General features: G+C 41.0%; 1 protein-coding gene across 1 annotated transcript in view; it reads right to left on the reverse strand.

Annotated features, from left to right (window-relative positions):
- The window catches only part of DOCK4 (dedicator of cytokinesis 4), a 437,799-nt gene that overhangs the window by 153,685 nt on the left and 260,905 nt on the right, over nucleotides 1-23,209 (reverse strand). Inside the window, exons 14-16 of the mRNA XM_047096261.1 lie at nucleotides 16,212-16,336; nucleotides 15,227-15,389; nucleotides 9,331-9,437 (exon numbers count right to left, since the gene is read on the reverse strand). Coding sequence (XP_046952217.1) covers nucleotides 9,331-9,437; nucleotides 15,227-15,389; nucleotides 16,212-16,336 — 395 coding nt within the window. The remainder of the gene's footprint in view (nucleotides 1-9,330; nucleotides 9,438-15,226; nucleotides 15,390-16,211; nucleotides 16,337-23,209) is intronic.

Raw genomic sequence — 23,209 nt, forward strand, 5'->3', positions numbered from 1 at the left:
ATCTCAAAATGGCATGAAGTTAATTTATTACAAATTAGACAAGAAGAAGTAAGAACCAGCCCTCTGCTTGACTACACTTGAGATTAAAATCGGACCTGACAGGACAAATGTGCTCAGACTCTCCCAGAAGAACTAAAAGCAGGTTCTGGGAAGCGGTGGTGGTCTCAATCTGCTTTAAGATGACACAGCTTGGCTCACAGACTATTCCTCGGGCCAGGGCTGAAGCCAGTTGATAGAGCAATGAATGGTGCATTGTGCCAGAGACTATTTGTTTGACCCACCATTTTAGCTGTGTGAAAGAGAGCTGCACTGGTCAGTCCTGAGCAGTGTTCCAGAAACAGGGTATCTGCAATAATATAAGCTATGTGATGGAGCGATGAACATATGTATAATTTATGCAGAAATAAACACATACTGAAATCCAGAGTGCATTAATCAACTTAAGGGTCTGTAATCTACAGAAAGTAAAGAATTAAATTTAAAAAATACAGTGAGTTAGACAATCCAATTGGCACTATATTTTACCCGTTAATCATAACCAGATTTAAATAGTTGTGGCAGCAAAATACCTTCTTTAGGGACTCTTTCAGTATAATTAGCCATCCTGAAGGATATTATTAAAAATTGATTAAATTCCTATTTGCCAGTCCTTTAATTTGGTATTAAGAATGTACCAAAGAAATAAACAAAGTCCCTGTCCTTGAGGGAATTATGCATCTGGCCTCTGCACCATTAAGACCCATGACAAAGTTGTGACTAGGGCCGCTGGGTTCCAGCCCTGCTGGGGAAGGGAAATCAGGCCTCATGGAAGAGGGGCTGTTTGACTTCAGTCAAACAGAATCAGAGGCTCGCCAAGCAAATGAGGGAGTGACATTTTATGTAGAAGAAATGGTAGATATAAAGGCACTGGGAGAATAAAAGCACACACGTGAGACTATGGAGCCATGGCGATTAAGTGCAATAGCACAAAGGTTAACTTAGTTTCAATAAATATGCTAAGGTTATGTAAGATGTTAAATAAGGAGAAGCTAGGTGAAGGGTATATGGGAATTTTCAGTACTATTTTTTGCAATTCTTCTGTGAGTCTAAAATATCTTATAAACAACCTTTTGTTTTTTTTATGGTACAAGTATATTGTGACAACTATATGCACTTTAGTAAGGCTGGAGCATGGGAATTTTCAATGCAAAAAGGCCTCAGGAGGCACTGAGTGGCTCAGTCAATTAAGCATTTCACTCTTAGTTTTGGCTCAGGACACGATCTCACAGTTTCATGAGTTCAAGCCCCACGTCGGGCTGTGCACTGGCAGCATGGGGCCTACTTGGGATTCTCTCTCTCTCCCTCTCTCCCCACCTCCCGCCACACTCTGTCTCTCTCAAAATAAATAAATAAACTTAAAAACAAAAAGCCTCAGAACTGCCTTAAACCTCTCAATTAGGAAAATCCCAAGGTGATTCCAATACTCACCTCTGGTTTCAATTCCCTAGATTAAGTACAGCCAAAGAGGTAGAGCTGAGAAGTTCTGCAACCATCTATTTATATATGGAGGATGCATGTGAAAAGCCAAGGAAAACTGTGGGTTTCTGTCCATAGCCGGCATGAGTGGGGGCAGGAGGAAAGCTCAGTTTGGGACCTGCTGAGTTTGAGGCGTCCCTGGCGAAGCCAGATGTAGATGGTTGGTAGGCTGGTAAAAGCTATGGGCTGGAAATCCAGTGTGGCTCCTATCAGCAGAGACGTGGTGAGCTAACCCATGGAATAGCCTGAGACGGTTTTAGATTATAGAAGTCACACACGTTGGCCAAGGATGAAAGCTGTGATAACACTCACATGTAAAGGGTGGATAAAGAGAGAGAGGTCCTCAAAGGAGAAGAAGGATGGAGCTCAGGAGAACATTGTAAAGCAGACCAAGGAATGTGGGTTTTTAGGAAGGGTAATCAATAGTGTTACAGGTTACACGGAAGGCAAGTAAGGAAAGATTCTGAAAGCGGCCAGTGGCTTTAGCCACTGTGGGAAGAATGAAGATATGCTGGTATAATCTGTTAGAATGAAGGGGCTTTCTGGACATCACATTAATAACCTTCAGTGTTAAGACCAAGTCCACCTATTAAGTTACCTTAGCCTTCTTTTTCTTTTTCTGTTCAGCATGGCATGCTTTTATGCTAAACTTATCAGCTTACTTTTAATTTTTGAATTTTACAGGTGTTGCATTTTAAATTTCTCTCACAGTGAGTGATAAAACAAGAGTTATGTGACCCAGGATGGCACTAGTGACTTCGAGGGAGAAACTTCATTTGAGCTGTGGGGACAGAAGCAGCGTGAGGAACAAATGGAATGCAGGAAGGTGGAGACAGTGAAGGAAGACTGGCCTTTCATGCACACAGACCATGGTGGGAAGGGAAGGAGGACTGTGGGGCTATTTAAAAAGTCTTGTTTTTGTTTTTAAGAAATAGGCTTGAGCAGGTTTATTAACCTGAGAGAATACTGCCAGAAGAAAGGAAGCAGACACAGTTGCAGGAGGAAGAGGGGACATTGGGAGGAGCAGAGTCTCCAGGGAGTCAGGAGGGAGGAAGATCCTGAAGGAAGCAGGTGGAAGAATGACCCTTGGAGAGAAGGAGCCTTGTCCCGTCATCTGAGACAGGATGCAGGAGGGAAGGGAAGGAGGCAGATAAGCCTGCAGGTGGTAAAGGAGACAGCACAGGAAGTGAGGCAAGATCCTGTCCGACAGCTTCTGTCTTCTCTGCTAAGTAGAGGGAAGTGGTGTGACAGGCAGAATGGTGCAGTCTTGCCAACAGCTCTCATGGGGGCTGATCTGGAAGAATTCACGGTGAATTGGGAACAGCCACCCTTTCTAATCTGTGTTCCCACTGTCAGAGCTTCTCATGTCTCTCTCCGCCTTGACTACGATGGTTTCATCAACAAAGAAGTTTTAAGTTTTATACAGTCAAACTGACAACTTTTTTTCTGTACTTGATTTCTAACCTGTGAGCCATTATTAGGAAAGCCCTCCTTACCTGAATATTATAAAATGTTCAGTCATATTTTTAAGGCTTTTGTAATTTTTTTTTTTTTTTACCTTTAATCTGAAACTTGCTTTGTTAGAAGAAGCAAGGTAGCTCTTTTGCTCCAACACCCATCGTGGTCATCTCATCACTACTTATTAAATGGGCTATTTTTTTTATTCAATGATTTGAAATCTCCTCCTCCTCCTATCTTTTCTACTTTTTCTAAAATAGTAAATTCAAGACTGCAATTATCAGCATGCTGTGTGCCCTCCTGCCATGGGAGAAGGATAAGCATTATGCTCATAATATGGTTTTACAATCATAAACTCCAAGTGGCCTCAGGCTGAAAGTGAACTTGCTGGCTCAGTACTATGAAAAAGAAAACCATGGCATCAACTAGACTAAAAACAAAAGTTGTTAGAGTTGGCAAGTATCCCACACCTCTTCAAATAAGCAACATTGAATAACCCTAATCATAAGACAACATAGCTACTTATGGTTCTTCTATGTAACTAATGCTTCCTGATGGGTCTACTCAAAGTAGGTCTGCCCAAAATTAGACAACTTACAGACATCATCCCGGGCCTCCTTTGTGGTCGAGGAAGATCACTGGGAACACCTGTCTTTTAAATTGCTCAAGCTCAAATAAATGAATTTTCCTATGCCTTATGGATCGGAATTCTAAACACGCCCATGAAAATTTGTATAAGGGCTTGAGCAGATTCAAAGCTCTACTTCTGAGAAAAGTTTTGCCCTTGCCAGCAGGTCCATGACAGGCAACTGGTATCAGAAAAAAAGTGGTTCTCTGTCTGGAAGTCGGTACCAGTTGAGCTCCTCAATGCTTCTGCGGAGAAGCAAGCTCCACTCCCTGTCCACCTGGCATTTTAGGTGTAATGATGTCTCTAAAAATCAACTATGAATCTTGGTATTATTCATACTCATTTAGAGGAGTCAACCTGGACTTGACTGGACACTTAGCACCTGCCCCAAAACACTGTCTGACCCGTAGGTGTGAAAGCCCATACTTGATATGCCATATGAAAGTGATCCATTCTTTTATATATTATTAGGAAGCTGGAAGCTCAGTTTTAACGACCTTAGCCCTGCCTTTTCTGGGTCGAGATTTAATGTTACACAGAGGCAATATCACCAACACTCATACAAAGTACCATTATGCTTTTTGGAAAACTGTAGCTAAAGACATTGCCTGTCATATATCTTACATAAAGCACCTCTCACCTAATGGTGAGATAAACAGATCATTTTAGTTCTAGTACATTGAACTCTATTTGTTTTACTGACTTCTAAATGGAAGGAAAATTTCCAAACTCTTTCTATGAAGCCAGCATCACCGTGATTCCAAAACCAAACCAAGACGCCACTAAAAAGGAGAACTATAGACAAATTTCCCTGGTGAACACGAATGCAAAAATTCTCAACAAGATATTAGCCAACCAGATCCAACAATACATTAAAAAAATTATTCACCATGACCAAGTGGGATTTATACCTGGGATGCAGGGCTGGTTCAATATCCCCAAAAGAATCAATGTGATTTATCACATCAATTAAAGAAAGGACAAGAATCATATGATCCTCTCAACAGATGCAGAGAAAGCATTTGACAAAATACAGCATCATTTCTTGATAAAAACCCTCAAGAAACTAGGGACAGAAGGATTGTACCTCGAGATCAAAAAAGCCATATATAAAAGACCCAACACTAACATCATCCTCAATGGGGACAAACTGAAAGCTTCAGGAACATGACAGGGATGTCCACTCTCACCACTGTTATTCAATACAGTATTGGAAGGCTTAGCCTCAGCAATCAGAAAACACAGAGAAATAAAAGGCATCCAAATCGGCCAGAAGGAGGTCAAACTTTCACTCTTCACAGGTGACATCATACTGTATATGGAAAACCCAAAAGATTCCACCAAAAAACTGCTAGAACTGATCTGTGAATTCAACAAAGTTGCAGGATATAAAATCAATGCACAGAAATCAGTTGCATTCCTATACACCAATAATGAAGACAATAGAAAGAGAAATGAAGGAATCGATCCCATTTACAACTGCACCACAAAAAACATAAAATACCTAGGAATAAATCTAACCAAAGAGGTGAAAAATCTATACACTGTAAACTATAGAAATCTTATGAAAGAAATCGAAGAAGACACAAAAAAATGGAAAAATATTCCCTGCTCCTGGATAGGAAGAAGAAATATTGTTAAAATGTCGATACTACCCAAAGCAATCTACATATTCAATGCAATCCCTATCAAAATAACACGAGCATTCTTCACAGAGCTAGAACAAATAATCCTAAAATTTGTATGGAACTAGAAAGAAAAGACCCCAAATAGCCAAAACAATCTTGAAAAAGAAAACCAAAGCAGGAGCCGTCACAATCCCGGACTTCAAGCTATACTAGAAAGCTGTAATCATCAAGACATCATGGAACTGGCACAAGAACAGACACTCAGATCAATGGAACAGAATAGAGAACCCAGAAATGGTCCCACAAATGTATGACCAACTCATCTTTGACAAAGCAGGAAAAAATATCCAATGGAATAAAGACAGTCTCTTCAGCAAGTGGTGCTGGGAAAACTGGACAGCCACATACAGAAGAATGAACATGGACCACTTTCTTACACCATACACAAAAATAAACTCAAAATGGATGAAAGACCTAAATGTAAGACAGGACACCATCAAAATCCTCGAGGAGAAAGCAAGCAAAAACCTCTTTGATCTTGGCCGCAGCAACTTCTTACTCAACATATCTCTGGAGGCAAGGGAAACAAAAGCAAAAATGAACTACTGGGACCTCATCAAAATAAAAAGCTTCTGCACAGAGAAGGAAACAATCAGCAAAACTAAAAGGCAACCGACAGAATGGGAGAAGATATTTGCAAACAACACGTCAGATAAAGGGTTCATATCTATCAACACCCAAAAAACAAAAAATCCAGTGAAGATATGGGCAAAAGACATGAATAGACACTTCTCCAAAGAAGACATCCAGATGGCCAACTGACACATAAAAAAATGCTCCACATCACTCATCATCAGGGAAATAAAAATCAAAACCACAATGAGATACCACCTCACACCTGTCAGAATGGCTAACACTAGCAACTCAGGCAACAACAGATGTTGGCGAGGATGCGGACAAAGAGGATCTCTTTTGCACTGCTGGTGGGAATGCAAACTTGTGAAGCCACTCTGGAAAACAGTCTGGAGGTCCCTCAAAAAGTTAAAAATAGAACTACCCTACGACCCAGCAATTGCACTACTAGGTATTTATCTAAGGGATACAGGTGTGCTGTTTCGAAGGGACACATGCACCCCAATGGTTATAACAGCACTATCAACAATAGCCAAAGTATGGAAAGAGCCCAAATGTGCATTGATGGATGAATGGATACAGAAGATGTATATATATATATACACACACACACACACGTATATATACATGTGTGTGTATATATATATATATATATACACATACATACACACACACACACACACACACACACACACACACACACTGGAGTATTACTTGGCAATCAAAAAGAATGAAATCTTGCCATTTGCAACTACGTGGATGGAACTGGAGGGTATTATGCTAAGTGAAATTAGTCAGAGAAAGACAAAAATCATATGACTTCCCTCATATGAGGACTTTAAGAGACAAAACAGATGAACATAAGGGAAGGGAAATAAAAATAATATAAAAACAGGGAGGGGGACAAAACAGAAGAGACTCATAAATATGGAGAACAAACTGAGGGTACTGGAGGGGTTGTGGGAGAGGGGATGGGCTAAATCAGTCAGAGGCACTAAGGAATCTACTCCTGAAATCTTCGTAGCACTATATACTAATTTGGATGTAAATTTAAAAGAATAAATTAAAAGATATTCAATTAAAAAAATAAAAATAAAAAATAAAATAAAATATTTTGTCTTTGGGGGCACCTGGGTGGCTCAGTCAGTTAAGTGTACGACTTTGGCTCAGGTCAGGATTTCACCGTTTCTGAGTTCGAGCCCTGCATCAGGCTCTGTGCTGACAGCTTAGAGCCTGGAGCCTGTTGCAGATTCTGTGTCTCCCTCTCTCTGCCCTTTGCCCACTCACACTCTGTCTCTGTCTCTGTCTCTGTCTCTGTCTCTCTCTCAAAAGGAAATAAACATTAAAAAAGTTTAAAATATTTTGTCTCGTATTTTATTTTACTTTTTCAATTTTTAAGTTTATTTATTTATTTTGAGAGAGAGAGAGCAAGCAGGGGAAGGACAGAGAGAGGGAGAGAGAGAGAGTCCCAAGCAGGCTCCTACACTGCCAGCACGGAGATCTAGGGGGGCTCAAACTCACAAACCCTGAGATCATGACCTGAGCCGAAATCAAGAGCCAGACTCTTAACCGACTGAGCCACCCAGTGCCCCATCTTTGTATTTAACACTGTAAGCTTCTTTGAGTCACTTTTCGAAGTAGAGGGAATAGAAGGGACAGAAACACAAGGGACTTAAACTATTTTGTTAGCCGCTATATTTCCAGTACCTAGAATAGCGACTGACTTGTAGTTTGTGGTCAGTAAATTCATTGAACAAATAACTAGAAAATGAATGATTAACGAAATATGCACATACACATGCATGCACATACCAGGGGAGGCTGCCAGGTTGTTGTGCATCATCCCTCATTTTATTAGCAATAATCCAAACGTGAAGAAAGTTTTTGTTTGTACTCCTTCATTCATTCAATAAATCTTTGTTGCACATCTACCATGTGCCAGAACCCCTGTGACCCAAGTTGTCATTCTTGAGGGACTCATAAATCTATTGGAGTAAATTGAGGGAGCATCAGACAATTATGGGACAATATTATGAGTACAATGGTAAGAGATGTGTGCAGAAACCCTGAGAACTCAGAGGAGGGAAGTTGACCAGCTAGAAACACAGGGAGTAGGGGCAGAGAGTGATGACCATTCTTCTGATAAAGGTTGTGGTCAAGGTGAGCATCCAAGGATGAGCAGGAGTTAACCACAGGGAGAGGGAGAGGAAGAGAAGACTCCAGGAGTGCCACTGGCAGAGGCAAAGCAGAGAGAACCAACAGCTAGTGGGGGAAGGAACTAGAAGGAGCTGGATGTGGCCATGGCATCAAATCCAGGAATGTTGAGAGGTGAAGCAGTAGGGGGTTGGGAAGCCTTGCACAATTCTGAGAAGCCTATGATTTATTTTCTATGAAGTCAGGAGTTTTTCAGGGGGGTTAAATTGGGAAGTGGCCTGGTCAGACGTACACCTTAGATAGGTCACCCTGATGGGATGAAACGTGGAGATGAGACGTAGGTGGGCAGAACCAGTTAGCCCAGGTATTAACTGATTAGTCTGGAAAGTCATGTGATCACAGAGACAGAGAAAGGCAAAGGAGAAATATTTTGGAGAAAACTGTATCTTTTAATTCTTTGTTTTATAGTTACTAGTATTTCTATTCTATACTTCTTCATTACTAGTATTTTTGGATAACTTCTAATGAGCTCTTGTTTTGTGAATTTTCTTTTTATTGCCTACTGCTGTATACTTTGTTCCCAAAGCTTTTATGACAATTCTTGACGCACAGAATAGAAAGTAACAACCGCTAAAGTTGTTACGACAAAGAACTGCCGATTCTCGGGGCGCCTGGGTGGCGCAGTCGGTTGGGCGTCTGACTTCAGCCAGGTCACGATCTCGCGGTCCGTGAGTTCGAGCCCCGCGTCGGGCTCTGGGCTGATGGCTCAGAGCCTGGAGCCTGTTTCCGATTCTGTGTCTCCCTCTCTCTCTGACCCTCCCCCGTTCATGCTCTGTCTCTCTCTGTCCCAAAAATAAAATAAACGTTGAAAAAAAAAATTAAAAAAAAAAAAAAAGAACTGCCGATTCTCTACTTGCTTGGTGAGAGCAGAGGATAAGAAACACGTAATGATGACCCTGCTAAATTCACTCTGAGGGTATATAGATCTAGATCCGAAAGCATGTATGCAACGGAAAATTTTAAAAACTTATTTGTAAGGTTATTTAATCCTCTCAGGGCAACAGAAAGGACTTTAATGTCAACACATAGACTTACCCACATATGTACACCTAAATTAAAAAAGATATAAATCACCTTGAAAAGAGGTTTTAGGATCACACAGAATACAGAGACAATGCCTTACAAAAGATACGCTCCTTGCTAGCAATCTTCCAAAAGAGTATTCTTTTCAGTCATTTTTTTCTCTTTTCCAGAGTGGTAATAAGATAATGAATTAATAATTCAGGCCCATCGTCAACATCTGACTGACATTACCTTATGCACGATGAGCTCATGAGTGCCATCTGGAAGAGTCCTACCATCTTCCTGCATCAGGGGGACGAAGGAGAAACCAAACAATTTCTTCTCTCCTTTCTCCTTTGCTGTGAGAAAAAAAAAGAATTATTTGCTTCTTTAAGCGCCTATTTACAGAACTGTGTTCGAATTCACAGATTGCCAACAAGTGTGATCATCCAGAAATACAATCCACATTCAGCAGCTCCCTATACACAACAGTAAACAGCTTTTCTTAGGAGACCTCTATCTACAGTAGCCACCTTCCAACCCATATTCCTGCCCCATAATCTCCAAACTATGCGGCTTGACTAATTTTCTTCATGGGACTCACTCTCTGAAATTATGTTTTAAAAAAATTTCTGGATTGCCTATTTTTTCTCATCACATCCTCCCCTCTATCCCCAGGTGTAAGCAGCACTGAGGGCAGGATCCTTCTATTTTATTTTATTCTGAGCTTGGTATCTCAACAAGTACCAAGAACATAGTAGATTCTCAGTACGTATATGTTAAATAAATGAAGAAGTGAGTGAATGAATGTGAAGTTCAGTGTTTTGCTTACTACTTGGGCAAAGGTAGTTTCTAAGCTCTGCCTTGGTCTATAAAAGAACCTTCCCTATGTCCACCTGTGTGAAGACAGCCCTATGGAAGCTACCTCCTTGGGATCTTGGACATGCTGGAAAACAAAATGAATTACAATCTATAGTTTAAGAAGAGCTTATTGCAGGAGTATTCTGGAAGATGGAAATGAGGCAATGAGGTTTTCAGATGCCCAATGAAGAATTACAATGGCTGGAAAGGTCAAGTATCACTGGCAATTATTTGTAGAGAAGGAAACTGAGGGAAAATGAGATCACATGATGTTGGGTAACCTGCTCTACATCTTGAGTACCATTCCAATTTTTTCCAACAAGCTTCCATTTCTCCAAAAATGGATAAAACATTCAAAGAAACTGGTTGGTTCAACTGGACTGTCTCCTTGTATTTGGATGTGTAGGGAGGAGTTCCAGGGCCTTGTAGCCTATTGGGGGCTGGATGGTTATTCTTTCCCACTCATGTGTGCAAGTGGAGAGTTATACTTGATGGAAGAGTCCAGCTTTGGAATGAGGATTAGAGCTAGAGGAGTGAGATATGGTGACCCTGAAGTTCAGACAAGAGGCTTTAGTAATACATCATTTCCTCATGATTGCTTCTGGCATTCAGCCACAGGGGAGTGGGGCACCACACAGAGAATAGTCATTTTGCCTCTCCAGTTTTGGCCTCTAGCATGGGGGCCCCCCTGAAAATGTGATTATAGCAAAGGATTTTCTTTTAAAGTTATTAATTTCAACCCCATAAAGAAACTGGGAAAATATCAATGTTTTTAAAAGTGAAATGAAAAGCACAGTGAAGATCTCTAGGATGAGATTTCTACATCAATGAGAAAACTGGCTATGGAACTCATGATTTAGGGGAGAACACATACTGAGAAGTAATTTCCTAAGTTTATGTCACTATCTTTTTGGTGTGGTTTTTGGTATTCAATTTGGAAGGCTTAAAAGATTCTGTGAATGAATAAAATTAGCAAAGGTTAAGAAACACAGCAATAGTTTCCTCAAATATGCCTTGTTATAAAAAAAAAACAAACAACTAAATAGCAAAGTTTAAAGTACATGGTCTTCTGTCCCAAGTTACTAGATTAGCATTAATAAATTGAATGGATTATTAGGCACAATATGATCCCCTTTCACTAATGAGGACCCTAAGTTTATCAATTCTACCTCCTAATTTTGCCAATTCATTTTTTCTAATACCCCAACTCCAACAATTGTGCCGAGGGACCTCAGATTGACTGACCCTCTCTCCGCGCTCATCAGCTCTCACTTCCCATTTCTACACCCCACCCTTCTAATCACTTAGGATCCCCTCAACCAGCTACTCCTCCACACTTCCCATTATAATATTGTGGGTCGAAACCCAACTTGCACTTACACCTATGCCAGACCGATCTCACTTAAATTAATGCACATTAACCGCAGATGGACACTTAGCTGGGAAAACCTTCCACATATTTCTACCCAACTCACTTTTTCACTTTTCTAGATGGTGATTTCATCCATCCTCTTCCCTTCTCAAGCCTCCCATACCTCAGCCCTTCCCTCACTCTGAGCGGATGCAGAGAGGACTCCCACATGTTCCACCGAGGAATGCACCTGCTTCGGCTCTCCGGCACCATGCCTCCATCGTCCACTCAACCCAGAGCGCTGGACCCCATGCTCCCTTTATGCAAGGGAACTCCTCCTACACTTGTCCCATCTCTCTTCTACATCATCAGTTTTCCATCTCTACCAGATCATTTCCACCAAATATGCTTTAGAACTCTATCTTAAAAAGAAAACAACAACAACAACCCTCCTGTGACCCCAGTTGCATTATAGTTACTATGTTACTATCTCATATCTCTGCTCTCTTGAATTCTTTCTAGCAAAGCTTCTGAAAAGATTTGTCTGTACTTACTGCCTGCCCTTCCTTTCCTCTATCTCAATCTTGGACTCACTCCTGCCAGACTTTCATCACCACAAATCCACTAAAACCACTTGTCAGATTCAATGACTTCCATGATGCCAAACAGGGTGGTAATTCCTCTGTCCTCAACTTAATTATCATTGGCACCTGACATATCAGATCAATTCCCCTCTTGAAAATCTTTCTTCAATTAACTTCCTGGATTCTATTTCTGGATTCTCCTTCTACCTCACTGGCTACTCCCTCTTAATTTCCTTAATGGCTTCTTCTCATTCTCTCAAGATCTAAATGTGAAAGTACCCCGGAAATCCACCCTTGAACTTGCCTCTGCTATCTAAATTTACTCTTTAGGAATCCAATTGCATCCAGTCTCATGGCTCTGAAAATCATGGGCATTGGTGATATGCTGGAGCTGGCCTGTACTGGCTCACAGGAGATGACAGTGTGCATCTATCCTCAACTCCAAGTTCAGTGATGGTCATGTTGGTAGCTTGAATTTAGCCATGGTGGGAGCATTTACTTGATGGAAATCAGCAAATACTATAATTCAGGGCTCTCCTCTCCCCCAGGCCAAGTGCTGGTTATTAAATATTTACAGCACAACAATGGGCCCTGTGTTGTCCTCAAGTTTGTCTCCAGCTTGGACCTCATTCAACTGTCTATCTGACATCTTTAATGTCTAAAAGACTTCTCAGATTTAATATGTAATATTTGGGTTTTGCTCTCCAAAAAGATCCTTCCTGTTGCCTTCCCCCACTTCATTAAATGATCACTTCATTCTTAGGCCAAAATCTTCAGGGTCATCCTTGACTTTTCCCCTTCCTTCACATCTAGTCTATCAATAAATCTGCAAAAAAGAACTGACCTACTACCGTCCTAATGCAAACCACTTTAACCTCTTACTTGGGGGACTGCAAAAGCCTCCTACATGGCTTTCTATTCCCACCTACAACCTCTCATCTCAAAGCAGCCAGGCTTATCCTTAATCTAAATCCTCTAATGGCTCTCCTCCCTGCAAACAAAGTCCCAAGTCTTCCCCATGACTTAGAAGACAATATGGGATCTGGCTCCCCTCCTCTGTCTCTGGCCTCATCTCCAAACTCTCCCAGCTGCTCATTCTGGCCTCCTTGCTATTCCTTGAAAATGCCAAGCAGGTTTCAACCTTAAGCGTTTTGTATTCACTGTTCTCTCTGCCTGTAATATTCTTTCCCCAGATACCCAAGGGCTCATGCCTTTATTTCTTTTAGGTTGCTGCTGATACATCTCCTTATTAGTGAGCTCCTTTCTGATCAGCCTTTGTAAAATAACAATACAGCATCATCACTTTCCAGCACCTAAATCCAATATAATCTTCTTTACTGCACTTATCAGTACCTGGTATAGTATGTATTTATTTGCTCAGATATTGTCTGTCTCCCCTTTTTAGCACAAAAGCTCTATGAGAGGAGGTATTCTGCGATGTTCACTCATGTATCTCCAATGCCCAGTAACGTGCTTGACACATAGTAGGTATTCAGTAAACATGTGTGTCATGAATAAAAAATACTTTTTATTTATTTTTTTTATTTTTATTAAAAAAAATTTTTTTTTAACGTTTATTTATTTTTGAGACAGAGAGAAACAGAGCATGAACAGGGGAGGGGCAGAGAGAGAGGGAGACACAGAATCGGAAACAGGCTCCAGGCTCTGAGCTGTCAGCACAGAGCCGGACGCGGGGCTCGAACCCACGGACCGTGAGATCATGACCTGAGCCGAAGTTGGACGTTCAACCGACCAAGCCACCCAGGCGCCCCTAAAAAATACTTTTTAAATAAATGTATGTATACAGAGAAATATCTGGAAGCTCATGTGATAAAATGATTGCCTGATTATTCATAGTTGATGGGATTATGGGGATTTTTCTTCTTCATGCTTGTGCCATTTCTTCTGAATTTTAACAATCAATATTTAAAAAAAAAACAACCACTGAACAATGTTTGAAGTACAAGGACAAGAGGACAGATGTAATATGTTTTACTGAAAATAGCCTTTATTTCATTTTCCAAGTTCTCTGTCTAAATTTCTCCAAATGCTTTCTCCCTTTTTTCTCAGTTCATCTTTACTTTCCTCTATCGTTTTCTTACCTTAAAGTTCAAAGCTCCTATGAGGCTCAACTGAGAACTGGTAACAGGGATTGGGGAAGGAATGCTATGGCACCATTCCAAGTGCTTTATGCTTTCCCCCTCCAAGTCCTTTCCATGACACTCCTCTGGGAATTTAGAAGAATGTTAAGACCTTGCTAGTCAACTCCCTACATTCTAAAACGTCCACAAAAGCAAAATTACTGGAGCTTCCTGAGCCAATTCCAAAAACATGTTATCATCCCTGCAGTGGACAGTCCTTCTCTTCTCTCTGAATCCTGGTGCACTACACAGCGCCCAGGTGAAGTCACCGCTCATCTATTGGCAATGCCCCCATTCATTCCAGACTAAAGAGGAGTCTGCTGCTTCTCCAATAATGTGACTCTTTTGTACCTACCATGTATTACACTGTTCCTGAAGCAAGATTCACCAGAATCTTCTCCAGTCACAATGTACACTTCTGGTAGTATCTAAGACACATTTCAGGGACACAGGGATACCAGAAGATCCCTGGACTGGGGACTGGAGCAGGCCAGGAGTAGGGGCTTGAGAGGAGAATTAAAATAGAGATGTCAAGAAATGACAATTTTAGGGATAGCAATGTTCACATGGGCAAAACCTATAACATCTCTACATCTTGGGTTTTTTAAAACTGTAAAATGAAGCGATTACTTCATGTCATCTCTAAGGCCTATTCGGACTGACATTACTAGCCTGTCATTAGAATACTGTCTGAGACTGCACTGTGATGCAGGTATATGCAAATCAGATATATATCTGAGCCAATCAGAGGCTTTCCTAGGCACTTTACAGGCCTAGAAAACTCCTCCTGGGTTCCCCGGAGGTGTCTGAGAGCTGGATGAGCTCTCTGCTGGAGAAGCAGCAGGTGGGTCAGGACTGCCCCAAGCACCATAAGCCAGACACGTTTTTAATGCCGTGTCTCCCCTTTCTAATCTTTCTAGACTATGAAAGTGATCAACTCATTTTTATGAAAATGAACACCTTAAGAAGAACCCTGTAGACTTCCACAGGTATTTTTTCCTTCCTTGTCCTTCCTGTGTGTTTCCACAGACATTACTGGTTCTTTGAGAAGAAGTGAGCCCACTCACCTTTCAGGACTCCACTCCCCTTCATTTCTCCCTCTCCAGGGTCTCTGGTTTCTCATACTTTCTGCAGAGTAGCCCACGTGGTCACTATAGCTTAGTAAGGACACTACCCCCACACAAGAGAGCCAGTCCCAAGAAAACACTTACTGGAACAATGCCGAAATTCAAAGCGGATGTGTGCGCCCCTGAATTTATCCACAGGAATAGGAAGTTTCAGCAGTTCGGACCACCTGGGACTGTTGTTATGATAAAGCACAAAGGAGTGGTACTCACTAGCTGGCGGCTCTCCAGAGCCGAAGGAGATAAAATCCTAACAAAGGAAACATGCAGGTTAAAGACAGCTTCAATGAAAGATTATCTGAAAAACAGCAGAGCAATTGCTTTGCTCTATCTGCCTGCTCCCCAAACAGCACTTCATGTGGGCCCTCCCTGGGCCCTCGCTGTTCTACACTTGCATCTGTTAGCAGGTGTGTCCACTTAATCCCCGTGCACATCTCCCAGGGCCTCCGGAGCCAGGGGTGGACCTCTGTGACAAGTGCAAGATGGGCAATTGCACGCCCAATTTGGAGTTCAACTATGCGGCAAAGTCCTCAGCCTGCTGCAGTCACAAGCCTGTTCGGTGCCTCCCTGAGAAATGCACACGGCCTCCCTGAGGCTCACGCGAAACACTCCTTCCATTAAGGACCTGCTCCTATCACCCCAATCATCAACAGCACCCCATTCCTCAAGCCCTGTCTTGACCAAAATGAAAACAGACAGGATTCAATGTGGTAGTTTTTATTTTTTTTAACCAGTCGCCCAAGACAAAGTGTTCATCTCCAAAAGTATGACAGATGAAAGGGGAAGAGTGGGGTGATACTAAAAATGCAACATTTAAGGAATAGCTGCTCCGAGGAAATTACTGCCATGATTCCTTAAACAATCAAACTATAAAAGCCTTTCTGTTCTTCTACTGTCTCTTCTGGAAGGTATTTCAGTGATTTAATAAAAAAGGACAGAAAACTACCCTGGGGCGGAGAAGAACCATAAGGTGGAAAAGACTGTAAATCAGAAGTTAACCAATCACATTAAAGATGAACCCCAAACAATGATGTGGAATTGTTTTACCAGAAAGTACCCACTATCCACGTACCTTTAAGATCTGGCCACTACTCTCCACAATGAACATAGTGACTTCCACATTTCTGGCCACGCTCTTCCCTCCTTTTTCAAATTCACCCCTTTCTATAGTGATGTATAAATCATTCCTCATTTCACCTAGTAGGAAAATTAAAACCATGTTTTTAGAGATAAATGTTTCTGTGAGTGAGTGTACATGTGTGTGTATGTATAAATATATACATATATATTATATACATACACATACATACATATATATTTTATACGTATATTATATATATATATATCTCTTGTAAGTATAATAAAGTACTCTATCAAGAAAAACTTTAGTTCATAAAATGAACTGCTATAACATACATATAAAAGTAAAATATATTATATTTACACTTTTATAAAAGGGCCCCCACCCTCATTGCTAATACCCAAGAAAAGTAAAAGCCAGCCTCTGCTGGTCTGAAGTTGCGACACTGAAAATGTACATTTAGGAGGTGAATACAGGGAAGAAGAATGAAGGTGTTGTCAAGTCTCACCATTTTTCAATATTTCCCTCATTTCATTTATGAGGTGTGATTACAAAATGACAGCCTAGCAGGGTGGCTCAAAGAAGCCAGTCTCAATACTTCATAGACACAACACTTAGAGTAGAAGAAATACCCATATGGAATAAAATGACAGGACTGAAAAGGGTAGAGTTACAATTTAAATCTTTTTCTAAATTCACAGACAAAATGATCTCACTGCTGGAAGAATCCAGGTTAGACTTTATGAACACAGATGTAGAATAATTCAGTTATGCAAGACAAAGTTGGCTTACTGTTCCTTACCATCAAGCTATAAAACAAATAAGATCCAAACTGCCATATTCTATGAACACATACACCAATTTTTTTTCTCAATTGGTTATTTATAAAACTTACTGCCACAAGAAAAAAGAAATTTGATGCCAATGACCAAACTTAGGCAAACACACTGACAGCATGCTTTTACCTTTCCTATGAGAATTAGATTACGGGTAAACAGTGAGTGAGAAAGAAGTAAACACAATGTTACCAGAAAGTTTTTGAAGATAAATACTGGTAAGTTTGGCAACGTTGAATTCACTTTTACTTAATATAGCTTTCAAACATTAGAAGAATCAAAAGCAATATATACATTTTTTCCTAGTAAAAAAACCTTTCCACAAAAAAAAGCAGATCACTAGAAGAAACATAACCACACAAGTAAGCTCATAAAACTGGGAGATTTTTAAGACTTCCTGACAGCAGTGTGTACAAGAAAGTACCCTAACTTTCAAATCCATGGGGGAATACCAGTGTGACTGGTCACCTTCCTCCATTAAGACAAACTTTTGATGATGGCATCATTTGCCAGTGACCTGGACTGACCAGGAAACAGACGGGACATGAAATAGAGAAAATAAGTAAGTCCCATAAAGGATGAAATCTCAACCACCCTTTATAAAGAGTATGTAGAAAACACATTGGAAATAACTGATACAGTGGTCTCTGGCTTATGAATTTCTAGTTCTCTCATACAAATCAATTTGGGGAGGCAATGAACTTGGAATTCCAGGAGAAAACCAATATATTTCAACACATTTAAAATTATATCTGTGTGCTTTGTAGGTTTTTGTTTGAACCACCTCTCTTTTTTTTTTTTTATTTTTTACAAAGTGGCCGAGTAAATATTTTAAGTTTGCTACTTAAAAGACTACTACTACTACTACACACACACACACACACACACACACACACACACCCTTAATAAAAGTGCATTTTAATGATTTAACAATACCATTACAAAATGAATAGAGCATTCACAAACTCCAGCCTCTAAATCAACCAATTTGAACAAAATCAAAATAGGCCTGACATGCTGCTGGTCTGCACATGTGCTATTTCAACACTATGTTTGGGAAAAAATTCTTGACGATAGTTCCCCCACTAACAGATTCGGCAGATAAAAAAAGCAACACTCAAATCGAGGCAGATTAGAGCAAAATATGTCTGTTAACAATAGCAAAATTCCTTTGCTTCTTGGAGTAGGTGACACATAATGAGTAGCTCTGCTTACAGACAGACTAAAACATACAGTGGTTGATGGGAAGTATGGCTACAGGGGTTTCTACTTTAGGAATTTCTCATAATGAGTAATTAGCTAGTCCAAACCACACGGGGCTTAGCTGTCCTGCAAAACCAAGAAGAAGTGTTTCCTGCGAAGGAGACTTCCACTCTCATCTCTTGGGAGGAAGGGCAACTCTGACTTTATCAAAAGCAAGAAGGGATGAGGGAGGTTTGTAAGGTGACCTGTTTTCCCCAGTCTGTAGGCTAGGCCTAAAGGATGAATAGGGGTGGTGGAGAGATTAATGTGTTTCCAGAGCTATGAAATTCTTTATCCATGTACCCACTACATGCCAGATATTATTCTAGGCCTAGGAGACCCAGCAGTGAACAAAGCAAAAATCCTTTTCCCACAGAGTTTAGATTCCAGTAACAGGGAGGTCTTTAATACAGAAGCCAAATATATAGTATGTTGCATAATAACAGGAAGTTCTGCAGATAATAAGACTAAGAAGGGGCACAGGGAAAGCGGGTGTTTCATGAGAAAAGATGTCACTGAGAAGATGAGAGATGTGAGTAAGCTATGGTATATTTTGGCAAAGAAGAAAAGTTGAAAATGGCATGAGCTTCCCAAACCAATCCATAAAGCCTGTTTAGCTTATACTATAGCTGGATTCTTCTATTTCTTATGAATTCAGAAGCGATTGTGAATTCAGATAAGGCTAAAGGATGTAGGGTAAACAGGAAGATTAGAATAAAAGATCTGGACTCAAGTCTCTTTCTCTCTACTGTTTGCTCTGTGTGGTATCCATCTAGATGGGGTAATATAAACCTCCAGGCCTCAAGTTTTTGAGTTATTAAAATGGGGGTGGGGTAAAGACAGAGGCAGGGGAAAAGAGGTGGTAGGAGGGACAAGACTACTTTGTTATGTTACACTGTTTCTGTGACTTACGGAAGAACTTCTGAAATACATACATTCATAAATTCAAACACTTTAGGCACATGCTTTACTTTTCTGGTCTTTAATGGTCATTATCCCTGCAACCTTTTCCTCTTTTGCAAACCTTTTAGCCTCAAATAAGATTTCTCTGAAAAGGGAATACACAACAAGGAGAACATTTCTCCTGGATGACATTCTACGTATGTCTCCCCAGGAATTCTGCAGCTTGCTATGTTCCAGTACTGCAACGTACCGTATCTTGCCAAAACGTGCAGAAGGATAAAGCTGAAACGTGCTAATTAAAATCAATACACCTGAGGTCAGCTCTGGAGAAAACTAATAAGCCCAAATGCTGTTAAGAAAGCATCTTGGGTAATTAAGAGAGAAACCATAAAGTGAGTATGAAATGGAGTCATAGCACTAGTGTGAAAAGCTATTTTCCTGACAATGTTTATTAACACCTTGCACCTCTCAAATTTAATACTCTGTAAATTTGATGTGCATAACACCTGTCTCTGTTTAGTAGGCCCACTGGCTTTGCACGTGAAGGCTTCGCAAAATATCACTGTAGACAGATAAATATAAGGCCACAACAATGGGAACAAATTCAAAAGAGTTCAGTGATTACAGTCAAACGGGATCGATTTATGGCTTGACCTCAACAGCCAAGAGGTTTCCATTATTAGCTGAAACCCTGATCTTTGATTCTATGCTGGGAATGCCATGGATAAAGCCCAAGCTCGCCACATCAAGTAAACTACTGCACTCAGCCACAGGCTAGCCAAGTGACTTAGCTGGGCTGGATACTTGTTAATATTTATGGAACTGGAAAAGTTCCTGCCCTTCCGTTAAAAACAAATCGACAAGTGTCTGAGACGAGGGGTATTTCATGGACTGAGATTATGACAATGATGATGACGGTGGTGGTAGTAGATAGATGGTATTTCCATTCTTCGCCAAGTGCTATACAGAGAACAGCTCATTAAATTCTCACATCAAGGTTAAAAGAAGGCCCTATTTTTCCACCTTACAGATAAGAAAATAGGTGTATAAATATTAAGAAATGTCCAGCATATTCTAAGTTTACATTAAAATCAAGTATTTTCAGCATGAAAAAATGTAATTTAACAGGGTGACAATGGCCATCAAATAACCTAGTGTAATTCAGCTTTCTTCGCCAGAAGATCAGTGCCTTAAGACAGGAAGGTATCAGTCCTACTCTGCTGTGTGTTGGTCAGATCGGACTTGAGGCACTGATTTCACTTCGAGACACCATCTTTACAGGACAGGGACAGACACAAATGGCATCATCTGGACCATAAACAATACAGAGAAAGGACTCAGAGCCCATCAGCGGAGGGATGAGGGTGACAAGAGAATTAAGTGAATTTAAAGATGTTGAGGTTTCAAGCAGAAAAACTCAACCCAATAGATAGAAACTAGTCCAACACCAAGAGGTCATTTTGAGATCTGTGTTCTCGGGTCATTATCAATATTCAAGTTATGTGCCAGAAAACCATCACTAGGAACCTGAGGGAGAATCCATGCACTGGATATATGGCTGGGGTGCATGGCCCTTCAGGTGTGTGGCAGGCAGAATAAGGACACCTCCTGTACCCCAAAGAGATGTCCAGGTTCTAATCTGGGAACCTGTGAATATGTTACCTTACACAGCGAAAAGGGACTTTGCGGTGATTATTAATTAAGTTAAGGATCTTGAGATGGGAGACCTTCTTGGATTATCAGGGTAGGCTCAAAAGAATTATAAGCGTCCTTATAAGAGAAAGAGGGAGGGGCACCTGGGAGGCTCAGTCAGTTAAGCGACCGACTTTGGCTCAGGTCCATGACTTGCGGTTCCCAAGTTTGAGCCCCGCGTCAGGCACAGTGCTGACAGCTCAGAGCCTGGAGCCTGCTTCGGATTCTGTATGTGTGTGTGTCTCTCTCTCTGCCCCTCTCTCACTGGCACTCTCTCTCTCAAAACTAAAAACATTAAAAAAAAATGTAAAAGAGGGAAATGGAGGCAGGAGGGCCAGAGACAGAGAAGGCGGTATGATGAGAGAAGCAGACATTGGAATGATGTGGGGGCCATGAGGCAAGGAGTGCAGCAATCTCTGGAAGCTGGAGAAGGCAAGGAAATGAATTCTCCCTTACAGCCATCAGAAGAAATGCGGCCCTGCCGAAAGACCTGGATTCTAGCCCAGCCAGACCTGTGAGTACTTCTGATCTCCATAACTGCAAGATAAGACTTTTGTGGTGTTTTAAGCCACCCCTCTTGTGGTGATTTGTAAGAGCAGCTACAAAAAACCCATACATATTGTATTATGTATTACCATGTATTATGTATGCCAACTATACCCAAGATTCTGTCACTTAATGATATCTTCATGGGTGAGGGCAAGGACAGGACAGGAACCCAGGTAACTGGAAATCAAAGCAGACAACAGAAAGGGAAAATTTATGGATGGGCTGAAAACTGAACTTTGGATTTCTCACATATGGTGCATCTTCGGTGAAACCTATCAATGTTTTTTTCTCCTTTTTGTGTCATTCTCATTTTTGTTTTGCCTTATTTTAGGAGAGTATTATGAGGTATTGAACTTTTTTTGGGGGTAGCTTTTCAATTTTTGCTGACTACTAAGAAAATAATGGCAAATGCTATAATAGCATCCATGATAGTCTTGCCAGAACAGTGTTGCATAAAGACAGGAGTAGAGATGGGCTGTGGTTCCCTGATGCCCACAATATTCTAGGACAAGGATACCTGGTAGGGCCAGCTGGGGAAAGTCCTACACCCTTGTGTAATGGGGCCTGTAAGCCTCAAACTTTTGGAGGTGCCAGCTCCTCCACCATTCTGATTTGGGGCTGGAATCCCACCTCAGTATAACCCGGATGATCCTTAACCTCCACCTCTTGCATCGCCGTGGAATTCATTGGTTGAAAGTCCACAACCCCCTCCTCTAGCATGATCATGGGGTTCAGGTCTCAGGCAAGTGGTTACGTGCGTGGAGGTCCAGTGACTTGGAGTGAGGGGTGGTGAGCTTTGGTTAGATTTAGGATGTATTTTTAAGGAAGTTCAAATTATATCACACTGGTTCCCACCTGCTTTTGCCAAAAGGAGGCTTATCTCAGGCAGTCCCATCTACTGATATGTCTCTGTCAGTAAGTGATAAAGAATAACATTTATACTTGAAAGAACAGAACTTCATATCCCCTTAAACACGAGGCAAACATATGCACAACATTCCTCTTACCCCAGTGTGCAAATCATTATCTAGTCAGCTTTGACCAAACAGAAATTTGACTTATGTGATCTATCACCTAACACCCAAAGAAAAAGGAGGCTTACTCTGAATGACACTTGAAAAATAAACTTAAATAAATCTTGAGATGAAGATCAAAGCTACTACCACTGGCAGCCATTTGAAACCTGGGTTCTGCTAATTGTTTTCAAAGTGAGCCTCTACCTTCCAAATTTCAACCCCTCCCTTTCCCATCACTCCACAACTTTTACTCAATTCCTTTCAGGGTTAGGAGCTTCAAAGATCTCCTACGAATACTGAATTTACCCTAACAAACAATGACAGCTTAATCAGTTGATACATGAGAACAAGTTTCCAAGGGAACAATGCACAAATGGGGAAGACAAAGTCACGAGGCAATGATGAAAGCAATGATCATGTTGCCTAAAAGAACCATAAACTCAGTCAGAATGGGCCTTCAGGCTGGGGGAGGCACAGCTTGACCTTCCATGACATTCCTGACACATCAGCTAGCTTTGCTCCAAAATGTCTGGTGGATGGAAACTTAGTCCTTCCCGATATTCAGCAGTGGCCCAGGTCCTACTCTGCACAGTCTGTTAAGACATTTAGAGGCAGGCTGTCCAATACTGTAACCACTGCCACATGTGGCAGCTGAGTACTTGAAATGTGACTTGGCTGGAAATAAACGTGCTATAAATGTACAATATTCACCAGCCTTCAGGGATGGAGGGTAAAAAAGAAAGTGTGAAAT

Source organism: Lynx rufus, unplaced genomic scaffold (assembly GCF_022079265.1).
Source record: "Lynx rufus isolate CCGP_SWC_20201006 ecotype Redwood Valley unplaced genomic scaffold, mLynRuf1.p SCAF_4, whole genome shotgun sequence".
In the NCBI taxonomy this organism is placed as follows: Eukaryota; Metazoa; Chordata; class Mammalia; order Carnivora; family Felidae; genus Lynx; species Lynx rufus.